The 13,789-nt window shown below is 44.3% G+C and overlaps 1 protein-coding gene across 9 annotated transcripts in view; it reads left to right on the top strand.

Moving 5' to 3' along the window:
• The window catches only part of LOC126545917 (armadillo repeat-containing protein 8-like), an 88,714-nt gene that overhangs the window by 34,454 nt on the left and 40,471 nt on the right, over window positions 1–13,789 (top strand). For 5 of the 9 annotated variants that reach the window (XR_011892474.1, XR_011892478.1, XR_011892484.1 and 2 more), the window contains 3 exons: window positions 3,816–3,911; window positions 4,434–4,685; window positions 11,033–11,311. Coding sequence is in view for 4 of the 9 variants with exons in the window: in XM_055061370.2 (XP_054917345.1) it covers window positions 3,816–3,911; window positions 4,434–4,685; window positions 11,033–11,311 (627 nt within the window). In the remaining 5 variants the exon portion in view is untranslated. The remainder of the gene's footprint in view (window positions 1–3,815; window positions 3,912–4,433; window positions 4,686–11,032; window positions 11,312–13,789) is intronic. The other 4 variants (XR_011892481.1, XM_050193964.3, XM_050193966.3 and 1 more) reach the window with 2 other exon arrangements.

Here is a 13,789-nt window from a genome sequence, read left to right as displayed (position 1 = left end):
AAAGCTCATGGGACCAGGGAAATTGTTTCTGTGTATCAGGAGTTCCATTTACTGAGAGACAAAGCTGAATGCAATTGCATGAACACAAAACCAACCAACCATGATGATGGTGCTCCATCTTACACCCCTGTCACACGGACGGGGCTAAAGTCCTTTTAACTCCCTTCAATCAAGGACGTCTTTATCTCGAGGGAGATGCGCGCCGTGTCACACGGCAGTCCTTTAGCAAAGGAAGTTTAAGGAAGTTCCTAGCGAAAGGAGATGGAAGATCTCCCTTGCAGACTGAAGGGAGTACTCTTGTTCCCAGCGTGCTTGAATTTCAAGTCAAGAAATCACCCCCATTTTTATTAATTTCACTTTTACCAGCAATTATAACTGTTTTTATTGCATATAATATAGTATTTGAGCACTGACAAAGATATTTGAGTTGAGCAGCTACATTTGACTCTCGAACCGGGCGTTCTCGGAATGGCTGCTGCGTTTGCCCTGACTGCACCATGCTCGTTTTTTTTTGTGTCTTTAAGATAGATGACATTTTTAAAATGCAATGCATAAATAATTGTATTTTGTAAGAAAAGACAAGTAACCAAAACTTTTTAGCAATATATAACGTGTTTTTCATGACTGCGTACGTGGTGAGCAGCACCTAATGGGCCCCCAGCGGCAGCTTTTAAAAGCTCACTTATAGGCCGTGTGACGCGGAGCTAACTCCTTTGAGGTGAAACTCCCTTGCGGTCCTTTAAGGGAAGGAAGTTTGAAGGAGATCCGAGTTGCCCGTGTGACACGGGTATAAGAGGCAGTTCCGTTTAAGTGATTTCCGTTTATCGAGATTCCATTGTATCGGTAATTCGATAAATAAAATAATAGGCCCCGAGGCAAATGGCAGCTTACTGATTGGTGCATCCGAGGACCACTAAGTTACTGCATGCGACTCAGTAAAAAAAGAAGCAAGTGCACTTTATTTACGTGAAAAAAAAATTGCTGATCCTGGTTTGCATCTTCTTTTACAAAATGAAGTTGACGCTCATCTCTATCTTGTTAAGACTGTCGAGGTGTGATAGCCTTGTGCCTTCTATAATATCACTGCAGACACGATGAATCATATCAAATGCCGATTCTAGTTCAGCAGCTGTGCACGGACACGTTGCCATCTCTTTTGGATGGTCTTCATTGCTACTTGAGCAGCCTTTGTCCTGGGTTTCCGCGTTGCTTGCCACACTGTCCTTCTCATGGAGATTAGCTATAGCTTGAACATTGTTATCGGCATTCAGAAAGCTAGCTGCAGTAAATTCGGCTGGAATAACTCCTGCGAAGAGAGAAAGCTCACCAAACATGTTGTTCACACATCCATCGTTTGTGGCTTCTTCCAGCTTGTTGGCAGTCACTATGAAGCCTGCCTTTCTGAAACAGTTGGCTACAGACTCCTGAATAAGGCACTTGCCAGATGTTTTATTCGTGCTTTATGCCAGATGCCTTATTCGAGTGTCTTATAGATACCTTATTCGAGCAGCATTTGCCAGAATGCGGTGGGGTACCGTGTTTGATATCTCGAATGTGCTGGTGAACAGGCGTTCTTTATTGGGGGCGAGCTCCGCCACTAAAAAAAGTGGTGCTGCCGTCAGTGTGATGTATGAGCGATCATGTGGACACAGCGGCTGCGTCGGCTGCTTCGGAAACGCTGAAGCAAGCTGAAAACGAAAGTTTCAAGTCCCACCTGCACTGGAGTTCTGATTAAGTGAGGACGTTTTCCCACTTCGGGTATCTGCTTGACAACATCTGAAAGCACTATAAATAGGTAGTGTCTGCCCGTGAGGGAGTCCAACATGGTAGGCTACTGTCAGTGCTGCAGTGCTGAACGTACGCAACAGAGCCTGGTGTAGCCTTCACATGTTCAGACAAGAAGTTGCGTGAAGTTTAGATTGCGAAACTTAGAACCAGCAAATGGCCATCGGGTGCTACTCACCTGTGCCGCAAGTACGTCTGCGAGGAAGATTTCTGCTTCAGCGTTGGGGCTGCAATGTTCAGTGAGTAGCAAAGAGCGCACAGTGAGACACTCCCCCGTGCACTGGCTGGTTAATGTTATGAAGCTTTGGTCTATGAACTTGTGTATTCTAGATAGTGGCAAGTTCACTGGCATGGAAACGGAACGGTAAGAAGTAGAAAAAAAAATTATGGCATATACTCATGTTTGTGTTAGCACCAAACAATGAATGTACCTGATTAAGAAAAATGAGCAGCGGGACATTGTTCATTGAGAAGACTGATAAACATACAGTGCGACGCAACTTAAGAAAGTAATATTGAATCGTCCAAGAATTTAGACGAAAAAAAAAATAGTGAGCCATTCCACTCTGTGAAGGTGGATGACGAGCGAAGCTATTTAACACACGACACAGAGGTGACATAGAATTTTGAACAAAGGTACAAACATACATATTGTCCTGGTCAGTAATCATCGTAATGATAGGTATGCACACACATTCTCGTATCACCTCTCTTATTAAATGCGTCCATCACATAAGGCAATGAATGGCTCATACCCCCTTAAGCAATGGTTCATACCACTGTACAATTTAAAAATTTTAATATGGCCTCCCCATTATGATGGCAGAAGAGAAATGAAATTCTGTTCTGGGATGATGAGCGGCAATGGAGCCAGCGGTGGAAGAAGACGACGAACACGCGAGCATAGGCACGAGCACTAAATGAGCCAACTGTGGAAGAAGATGACGAAGCTCGAGCCATTGCTGATGATGATAGTTGTTGATGATGACGACGATAAATTTCCTCTAGTGAATGAATGGCTTATACCCCCTTAAGCAATGAGTGCCAAAGAGGCCATCTTTGGAAGGAGATCACAAATGAATGAGCAGTGGCACACGCGCGCTCGCGTGGTTGCGTTCCATGTCCGCCGCCAAGGTCTGTGAGTGGTGGCGCTGGCTAACACTCCCAGGGCTTACTAGTACACATAAATACCCAGGAAAGTGGATGGGGAAACAGCGCCGCGATAGCTCAATTGGTAGAGCATCGCACGCGAAATGCGAAGGTTGTGGGTTCGGTTCCCACCTGCGGCAAGTTGTTTTTTCATCCACTTTAATTCCCATCAATTTATCGTTTCTTCATTCCATTTAATAAGCACAAGTAATTTCCCCTATGTTATCCTTGGTGTCAGTGTTTGTTGGCTTCTCATGATATGATATGATATGATATATATATATATATAGCCGTTAAATATATACAATACAGTAATTCGTTTTATGTGGGTTCGATGTATCCAGGTTTGATTGTAATACGTTTTTCGCGGAAGTGCTATAAAAAAACTGGATACAGTCAAACCTCGATATAACGAAGTTATACTTCCGGTTGAAATTGAATTAACTGAAAAATCAAATTAACTAGAGTCAAATTAACAGAAGTTGACTGTACTTCAAAATTCATAATATCACTGCTGAGCTTTCGGCCTCTTTTTTTTTAAATAAATGATAACATAGTCCTGAAGTTCTATTCCATCAGTGTAAACTCATTTAGTGTTCTTTAGATCTCAAAGCAAGTGTGAATATTTGTTTTCTAAAGTCTTTGCTTTGATTTTGTGCAGTCCTGGGCCCAGATCTTTAAACAATCACGTTCATAAGCTGTTCTTTTCACTTTTCATCATTGGCTCACAAGCTGTTGTGCTGTCAGTATTGCCAGGGTCGGCAAGTCAGCATGACACATAATAGGATGAGAATGGAACCACAATAAGAATTATTGTTACAAAATATGGCCTCTGGTCAAGGTTAATTAGCTGTGTGATACCTATGCTGCTCTTATTGCAGCTTGAACAGGAAGTCAAGGTTATGCAGGAGCTGAGACAAGCTGCTTTCAAAGCATTTGCTGCCCTGGGTGCAAATGACGAAGACATTCGTAAGAAGGCAAGTATGCAACCCTTTTTTACTTCTGTAGGGTATTTGATGCTTTGGGAAAAGTACATAGTGGTGCTCATGATGAAAAGTATTGTAGATGAAGCCAGGGTGGCATGTGCACTGTCATTGATCACTGCAGCTTCTCTGTTGGTTTACTTATTTATGTTCTGTCGTCAGAATCAAATTAATCACTGTGGTAATGTAAAAAGTGCATGGCAGTGGCAAAACAGGGTGTGCGCTTGGCATGCATTTTATACCATCTGTTGTCTGCGTGTCAGCTTATGCGACCTCATCTGTTAGTGCAACTTGGAAGCTGTCACTTGGCACCAAAAAATTTGCTGCTATCCTTTGTGCCCTGGTTAGCAGACACTGCCTTCCTTAGTGCAATTTTCAGAATTTTTCTCGGGACACTTTAGCTCTGTGTAAGTTATCTTAGCTAACAGCACACTAAGTTACTGTTTATGTTGGTCCAAATTTGTTGTGTAGCTACCCTATTTGGTAAATAGCCCATGGTGTTTCTGTTTTGGGCAGATCATCGAGACTGACTCGCTGATGGAGCACGTGGTGTCAAGCCTGTCGGACACAAACCCACGTGTGCGGTTGGCAGCAGTGCGCTGTCTGCACTCGCTGTCGCGCTCTGTGCAGCAGCTGCGCACCACTTTTCAGGATCATGCCGTGTGGCGGCCACTCATGCGCCTCCTTCATAATGCTCCCGATGACATCCTTCTTGTGGCTTCATCCACTCTGTGCAACCTGCTGCTTGAATTCTCACCAAGCAAGGAGGTAGGCTTGGGCTTGCTTGCTTACTGCTCTGCTGCTTTTTAAGGGGCTCTGAAACACGTTTCTGTGAAACCTGAGGAGCAGCTTCAACTGCTTCTGTTTGTCTATGTATTTCTATATGTTTGACGTAACCTGCCAGAGTGAAAATGGCAAATGAATGCTTTAGTTTTATGCATTTAACCACGACACTGTGGTGGTCAGTTAGTCAGCCCTAGAGGATTGGGATGTCTTGATAAGGCAGGCAGCTGAGGTTGTCTTGACTGGTCAAGAAAATTGGTACCAGTGTCAGCGAAAGTACACACTCTTTTTGAGAGGTTAGGGTGTTTGACGTTATCTGCCAAGATGAAAATGGCAAATGGGTGCTTTAGTTTTATGCATTTAACCACAACACTGTGGTGGTCAGTCAGTCAGCCCTAGGGGAGTGGGATGTCTTGATAATGCACTGAGATTGTGTTGACCGGTCAAGAAAATTGGTGCCAGTGTCAGCGAGAGTACACACTCTTTTTGAGAGGTGAGGAACTCCCACAAAGAAGGACGCTGTGCACATGGTTTGTACAGCTCCTTGAAATCCTTCGAAACCCTGGAACTTGGAAAGAGATTCAAGGGCCCTTAACCATTTAACAGGGGTGATACTCCTGCACCAAACTGTGCCAAACACAGAAAATTGACCGAAATTGCGCCAGGCTGTGCCAGAATGGCTTCGGCATGTGTGCTCTGGCAGTGACCACGAACAGCGAGTTGACTTGTTCTCCAAAAAAGAGTGCAGCCGTTCACATTCCGCACACCGCGCAATGGCACCTCCTGCACAATTTCTCATAATTTTCTCGCTTGTAACACTGCACTTTTTGGTGTTTCCGGCAAGTGACCATCATCGCATGTGCGGCCACTCCCGGCTGTCGTCGTTGCTGTCGGAACGGCCAGGCATGCCAGGGTGGCTGTATTTAGAGTGTATACTAGAAGACGGTTGAGTGGACTGAGTGGTGTGGCGCTCCCTGAGGCGCAAGACAACAAAAAAAGTCAGATTCGCCCGTAAGGCAACGCATCGATTGCGATAGCAAATTAGTAGACAGCTGTACGAAGTAAGCATAGTAGCTTGATCAGCTGTATAAACTTGTAAACATTCGCTTACTAAATTAACAAGCATGGTGTCACGCGCACAAGCAAACATGAACACATGTCACTCGATGACTGCGGAAACTTGCTGTCAAAACGTCGGAGTGAGGAAGTGCGGCAGCAGCAGCGAGCGAATTGACCTTTGTGCTGCGTCTCACTTCAATGCGAACTAAGCACTGAAAGCACAGTGCACACGAAGCTATCAACATTTAACATACACCTCTCGCATCGCAAATTGCTTACTGACATAGGGGCCGCACGGCTGCTCCATGCGCAGTAGCCACCGAAGTAGGACACTGCACCCCTCCCCTTGGTGCCTTGCATGCAACGGAAGATAGCACACTACGTCCCCACTTTACTTCTTTGCGTGCACAGGATTGAGCCGCCATTGTTGGCTCACCCTTGTGCGCTTTCACTTGCACATACAATGTATGACGCCGGCGACAATGTTATCGCCCTTTGACTTTATACAAAACATCACGGCAACGGCAGAAATGCGCTTGGAGTGTCCATGTATTTGCTATCGCAGTAAAAGTAGACTGAGTGCGCTGCGAGCGAACTAGATATTACGGAGGCGTGCGCTGCAGCGCCTTCAGCAGGCAGGCTTCTCTTTCCCCAGGGACTGTATAGCATACAACTATTTCAATCTGTTTTTATGCCCATACGGACAAAGCCCGAGACATTTTGACCTATCATGAAGCGCTAATGGCAGCTTTGGAATGAAAACAGATAAGAATAGTTTTATGTTATACCAGAAAGTTAGGAATTATGTGCTTTGGCATCGCCCTGGTCTATTATGTAGAAATGGCTTTCAGTAAACCACAGTAGTTCGTAACTCTGACTTCTCTGTACTGTCTGTTGGTGAAGCACATTTCCAGGCACTTTACGCACACTGTCGAGAGACATTAAAGAAATAAGTACAGTCGCCGACCGTTTATTCGAACCTCACGGGGACTGCGGAAATGTCCGAATAAACAGGTGTCCGAAAAAGCAGATTAAAAAAAAAAATGAAATCCTTTATTTCCACGCACTTATTCGGGCTCGGCAGTAGGCTTGAAGAAATCGTGAATGCGCCGATGCACGCTGTTCCGTTTACACGCAATCAGATAAGCCTGAATCTCGGAGAGGGTAGCCACTGCTTGAAAATAAATGCGATTCTCTACATCGACGCTATGCTGTGAAGACTTTGTCGGGAAGCAGTCCTATATACAGTTTCGCTGAGTGGTTCCATTCTGGCATGTCCACAGCCACTGACAAGAGGCTTGTTTAAATACCAATTTTCATCGCATTGCTAGACGAAAGCCAGTTCAAATTACCAAGCCATACCACCATATTTGTTTTTTTAGTCTGTTTACATTGCAGCCATCATGGCTATGTTTTTGAGGCCTAAACTCTAAATGTGTGGAGGAAAGTACGTTTCAGCCATGTGGCTTTAACATGACAACTATCTTTGGGGTGTAGCCAGACACTAATAACCCTCAAGTGAAGTGTATGTGACGGGCTGCAATGCAATTGACATTGTTACAATGAGAAACTCAAGAAAAGCCACATGAAGAGCTTGAAGCATGTGTGCAATTGAATGGCTGCGTGGCTGTAAAGAATTGCAGACGAGATCTGGATTTTGGCCTTCAGCAACCTGGAAATTTTTGAATTGTTCTTGAATTTTACGTTGGGTGTTTTGTAAGAACCTTGTGGGCTGCACGTAGCCCTGTGCCCAGTATTTTTGGAGTTGGAGCAGTGCCATTTTTCTCCAAATTTATCTGTGCTTGACAAACAAAGTATATTTAGATAATAAGCCTTAACAGTAGCAGATAAATAGTACTAATTTAATGAAGATTCGAGTGGACTCTATGACTACGGTGTGTGTGTGTGTGTGTTGATGTGAGGTCTTGTGGTATGAATGACTACTTCTGGTGGTGGTTCACTGTAGAGCAAACTTGCGTGTCATACTTCACATTCCTGTGCCGATTTTAGAGTTCCTTATGTACTGTGTATTCTTGTATAAGGGCACCAGTGTATGGCTGCACCCCTAAATTTGAACCTAAGTATTCCTGGAAAAAATTATTCATGTATGGTTCACATCCTTTTCCCACGTGCGCACCTCAGGCATGGCCGTGTAGCAGTATCTTCATGCAGTAACGACGCGACACACAGATGCATTTTGGCCTCCTCTTTGGTTATAATCGCAGTCAGAATCCGGTCGCAGTTGAATATTTTTTGGCAAGACTCTAATTCTCTTACTTAATATCGTCACGAAATTCATTTCCTGACGCCCCACAGTTTGTGCTGTCACACTTTTCGACCCTGCGACCTTTCGCAGACAGCTCTGTGCTGCTGCATGTCATACTGCTCTGATGTGAGACTTTTCATGCTTCGTGCATACGCTAGCGCTCCTGCGCCAAAAAGTATACAGTTGTTTTTACTCAAATGTTCTGTTCACATTTCATGTGACAACGCCGTTTTATGAGCAGCATCACATCTGATCTAGCATCCAAGGATGGTTTTACCTTTGAACAGCTTGTTTTAGGCATGGAACATAGAGGTATACATATAGGTCTCCTCATTGGTTGTTTCTACAGTCGTTGACTAAGCACCTGTGAAATTCGTGTCCCCCACCGTGCAGTTTGTCCTATTTCGCGGTCTGTAAGCGTTTGTGCCATGTATGCGTGTTACTTAGTGTTGGTCGACTCTTCCATATGTACTTTACATGTTTGTACAGTAGGCTTTCGCAATTCTCATGCCAGCTGAAATGTACGCGGGCGCTATGAGCTGTAACACTCCAGTAGTTTTTTTCATTGCACAACCTTATGTGTGGTGTGACGTGTGAGGCTATGTCCAAGGATGCCTTCATTTTGTAACAGCGCTCTTGTGGTAAGCCTGTTAATTTTCCAATTAGATACAAATACATTATTTTGTATATGGGCTGCACCCAAAACATTCTGGCCTAAGTTTTTGATGAAAAGTGTTGCCCTTATAAAAGAATATACGTTATCTCATAAAGTCACATTTGTTCCCATCAGTGTAATCCTCTCATCATCACCTACTCTCACTGCATATATTTAACAAATAGTGGCGGCCCCTTTAAACCATCTAATAAACATCGGCATAGTCAGTTTTATGTGGCCAAGGCTAATACGTTTGGTCACTACTTACGTTGTGCCTGGTGTACCCCTGAGCATCATTGGTTCATGATGCTATGTTGTAGCCAGTTAGTATAAGTGACATCTCTTGATACACAGGTTGGTGCTTGTTTAAAGTGAACTGGTAACAATAATAGATGACAATTTGTAGTGTTCTTAGTAATTTAGCTTGCTTAGTGATTACAGTCAAACAGTGTTACAGTGAACTTGACTAAAGTCAATTTTATTGGCATATACTCAGGGAAGTTGTATCATGTTAATTTTTGCATGTCAAATTGCGTTCCCAAGTTCTGTAGCCAAGTACCATATTTACTCGAATCTAACGCACACTTTTTTCAGATAAAACGGGTCCAAAAATTGCGTGCGCATTGGAATCGAGTACAACCCTAAATCTGCGTTACCATATCGCCATCGACATTCCAAAACGGCCGCCTCATACACGCTTCAAACTTAGCTCCATGTGCTGTAGTACGTGTGCTTAGGCAATGCTTCCGTTGGCCTAGGTTAGTGCACCGTCCGTCTTCCCGTTTTCTGCATTTGCTCTATCAGCATGGAAGTGTCGACTGCAAAGGCATGCCGAGTTCATCACGATGCCGCAATTAGAAGGAAAGCGATCACGTGTGCGGAGATGGATGGACATCGGGCCGCATCACAGGCGTTCGGAGTTTCCGAAACTTGCTGCAGGACTGGCACAAATAGGAGAGGCGTTCTATACCAGCAGCTGCTACATAGTACAGCACGGCCACGCGGCCCCTATCTTGAAAGCGATCTACGGCGGACACAAGATTCTACGCATCTAGGCGCACCGCGCTGGGTTCTCTCTTAGTTCGCGTTGAAGCGAGAGGCCGCACAATGGTCAATTCCCTCGCTCCTGCTGTCGCACTTCCTCACTCCAGCATTTAGAGTTTCCGCAGTCAATGAGTGAGACATGTTCATGCTTGTGTGTGCGTGACACCATGCTTGTTAATTTAGTTAGTAAGCGAACATTTAAAAGTTTACACGACCGATAAAACTACTACCCTTACTTTTCGCATAGCTGTGTACTAATTTGCTATCGTAATTGATGCTTCGCCTTTTGTGTAAAACTCAGACTTTCTTTTATGTATCGCATCTTTAGTGTATTGGGAGTAAATCTTTTCCAAATGTTTTTTCCAGTTGAGAAATGTTTTTCCAGTTTTTCCAGAGTTTTTTCCAAATGAGAGAAAGTTGTATTTCTGTAAGAAAGAATGAGGTGCACGTTACTGTAAAGGACTCTTTTTTTTTTCTTTAGGTCACGGCCAGCAGGTGCACGTTACAATCGAGCGTATTTTCTTTTTTTCCTGTTTTTTGGTCACGAAAAACGGGTGTTTATTACAATCGAGGGCATGTTAAAATTTAGTAAATGCGGTATGTCTGCTTTTTTACATCACAGTGTTCAATGTCCTGCACAGTCTGCTTGTTGCTTTAAGATGCCTTAGTAGAGCTCAAGTGCACTGCTGGAACGGCTAGCCCAAGGTGGAATGTTAATGGAGATGTAGCACTTAGTTCCTTATACCAACTGATTTGGTTTGCCTATAGTATAGTTGCAAAAGTGGATGTAGTGCAACTGTTGGCACAGCTTGCTCACTTACTTTTGTCAAATTTAGGTGGAAATGGTGAGAAATTGTTGAAACAGGTCTTTACTAACAAAGCGCCAAAGCACAACAGCAAGCTTATTGTGCCAACCATTTATGTTGCCTGTAACTGTTGCTGACATCTAATTTGACAGGCAAGGGACCAACAGGTGCCATTTCGGTGCCTGTTGTGTTGCCTTTTAACTCGCATGGCTCCCTCTACTTCTGTGCTTTACTAGTTGCCAATTGAATTGCGTTAGTTTGGAAGGAGTTTCTGATGCGACTTTGTGCATCAAATATTAGCTATATATAAAAGTAATTACAACATTTGTGCTGTTCACTGTAATGAGGTTCGACTGTATTAGGTTGAAAGCTGCCCGTTTAGGGTCAAGCACAAAAATTTTGCTCCTGCGGTTGCTCCCTCCCCAAATCCCCTGCTGCTGCCCCCTCTACTTGCACTGCTGCCACCCGCATTGCTGTATGGCGCTTGTGTGCGTGCCCTGAGGGGACTGACTGGGCCCAGCACTGTGCCCACCTGCAGCCCATCCTGGAGTGTGGTGCAGTGGAGCTGCTGTGTGGCCTGACACGGCGAGATGAGCCGGCCCTGCGACTCAATGGGGTCTGGGCCCTTATGAACATGGCCTTCCAAGCTGACCAGAAGATAAAGTCTCAGATCCTGTCGACACTTGGCACTGACCAGGTCTTCAGGCTCCTCTCGGACCCTGATGTCAGTGTGCTAATGAAGACACTCGGCCTGCTGCGCAACTTGCTCTCCATCAAGCAGGTCTGTTTCTCCACCTTAATTTCCACTGTGTATAAGATACTAACAGAGACAAGCAATTAACTATACACATTTCAGCTTTGTAATGTTCAAAACTTAGATACTTTAGCTTAAGGAGAAGTTTATGGTTTAATAAGCAAAAAGTATCTTCACCAATTTTCTACGTATGCATTGTTGGGTGCTTAGCACAGTGTTTAAAGGGCAACTCCGTTGATTTTTCGGTGTCAATGTATGTCCACGAAATTCACTGGGTATGATCCTCTGCACACTTCTGTAATTTCTTCAAAACTGCAGGCTTGAGAGTTCTGCAGATCTTTTATAAATTAATTTCATTAATTGCCTAGAACCACCTATCTTGCCTTCTCTTGTGGGGTTCTCACCCGTACTCGTGGGACAAAGGAACGACAACACAGTAGTGCAAACAATCACAAGGGCATTTATTGCACCTTTCATAGATCAATGCCTGCTAGCCGAGTTGCTATCCACAAAACATGCCGATGGGCGCGCGACAAATCTAGAAGTCCGACTCACCGCGACCATATAGCGAGCAAATATGTTCGCCCCATGCTGGATCCCAACGCCTGGTCGTTCGCGTGTACGGTCATGCGAACGGTGGCGCGTTCGAAGGCAGGCAACGCGAAGCGGTCTCGCAGAAGCATGGATCGGCGCGCGCGGGACGTCCGTGGCACTTGCCGATCCGCCGCCAAAGAGCGCCCCTTATCTTTTCCGCACCCCCAAGTAACCCTGCCGTGAGGCGGCGCTAGCAGTGCAACACTCGCGCCATCTCTCGCACTGCACCTCAACCACTCCGACCGCCGCGGGCGCCAGGCCACGCGGCGAAGCCGCACTGTAGAAGACAGGAGCTATGCGGGAAAACAAAATATCAGGGGACGCGTGAGAGTCACGCATCCCCACACTCTTCAGTTACTGGTCACATTGTGTTATGATGTAAGTAGTTGTATATGCAGAGCATGCTGGGAATGAAGGGCAGACGACAGCGACAACAGCTTTAACGAGTCAATGATTGTGAGCTAGTGTTTGGTGCGAGAAGTTGCCATTGTGAGAAGTTACATTCTGTGTGAAAGAGCAAGTGGTGGGTTACAAGTGGTGTTACGCTGTTACACAAACTTTAGCCCTCACTAGCTGCACACACAGTTTGAGCCAATGTGGCTAAAGTTCAGCGGAAGTTAGGCTTAGCACAGTTGCCAAGTTCATGCTTCTGCTACGGGCTTGCCTCACCTGAAGCTTAAGCCATTAGTACAAAGAAAACTGTGTTTGTAGTTAGCTTTTCCCATACAAATTAGAAAGCAACCATTCTTCATCTCGTACAGTGCACACTCAAAAAGCGAGAAGTGGTGACACAGTGCACCAACATCGCTATGTTGCCATTCCATTTTCAAAGTTTGTCAATTGCACTCGCTGGTGCTTCCCTAAATTAAATGTGACTGCATACATGGTTGTACTTTGATGTATTGTTATGCTAACTCGTTATTTAGCTCCTGAGATACACTGTTTTCCTTTTAGCATTGTATCATTGAGGAATTCATTGTCTACACCATTCACAATGCACCATTAACATTACATTTGTCATGGCGCTCTTTGGCCATACCTGGCCCTTGCGCCATAAAACACCACACATCATCATGTTTGCCTTTTATCCCAAACGGGCACCAAGTGGTGGTTAAACAATTGGCTCGTTAAGCTGCCAACGGTGTAAGTTCTGGCATTGGCATTTCCATGAAACATTTCCATGAGCGTTTTCTAAATGAGCAGTCATATGCGTGAAGTCCTAATCTATATTTAATTTATGGAACACATGACTTGTAGCCATGAAAAGAGTATGAAGAATAATGAATAGGCAGGATAACAGCTCACTGTTTTCAAAGGTATCCGATTGCTCACACCGGCCCAACTAAGAGTGATTCGACGGTGCTTACATAAGCAAAATGTGCATGTTTTACTTTGTTCTGGTATTATTAGATGTTACCAAAGCACAGCCTGCTATATAGAATGAAAAGTTGAAGAGGGAGCCGGAATTACTTCTTTACATCAATTATTTTGTTATATGCATTATTGCATTCGTTACTGCACTGTGAATCTCTATGGAGATTTCAAGGGGAACTTGGGAATTTCCCTTGCTTTATTACATACATTATATTGTTGTGCAGTCGATCCTGGATATATCGAACTCAAAGGAAATCTCGAAATATTTTGATATATCAATAATTCGAAGTATAAAATATGACTATCTGATGCTTATCTGAGATCTCCGCTTGTCTCTGACAGTTTCCCGAGATTGTGAAAAGCCAGAACTTACCACTTTACTTCTCCGTGAGATGGCAAGGAAACGCTACTACTATAGACATGGCAGCAGTTGCAAGCAAAGGGGTAAATTTAAGTTAAAGGGACGGTATAGTACATTTCTGCTATTTCTGGAAAATAAACACCATGCAAATTTGTCAAACAGACAACTTAGACGGG

The sequence above is a fragment of the Dermacentor andersoni genome, chromosome 1 (assembly GCF_023375885.2).
Source record: "Dermacentor andersoni chromosome 1, qqDerAnde1_hic_scaffold, whole genome shotgun sequence".
NCBI classification, from domain to species: Eukaryota; Metazoa; Arthropoda; class Arachnida; order Ixodida; family Ixodidae; genus Dermacentor; species Dermacentor andersoni.
The sequence above is the reverse complement of the archived record's forward strand: the minus strand, read 5'-3'. Positions and strand labels throughout refer to the sequence as shown.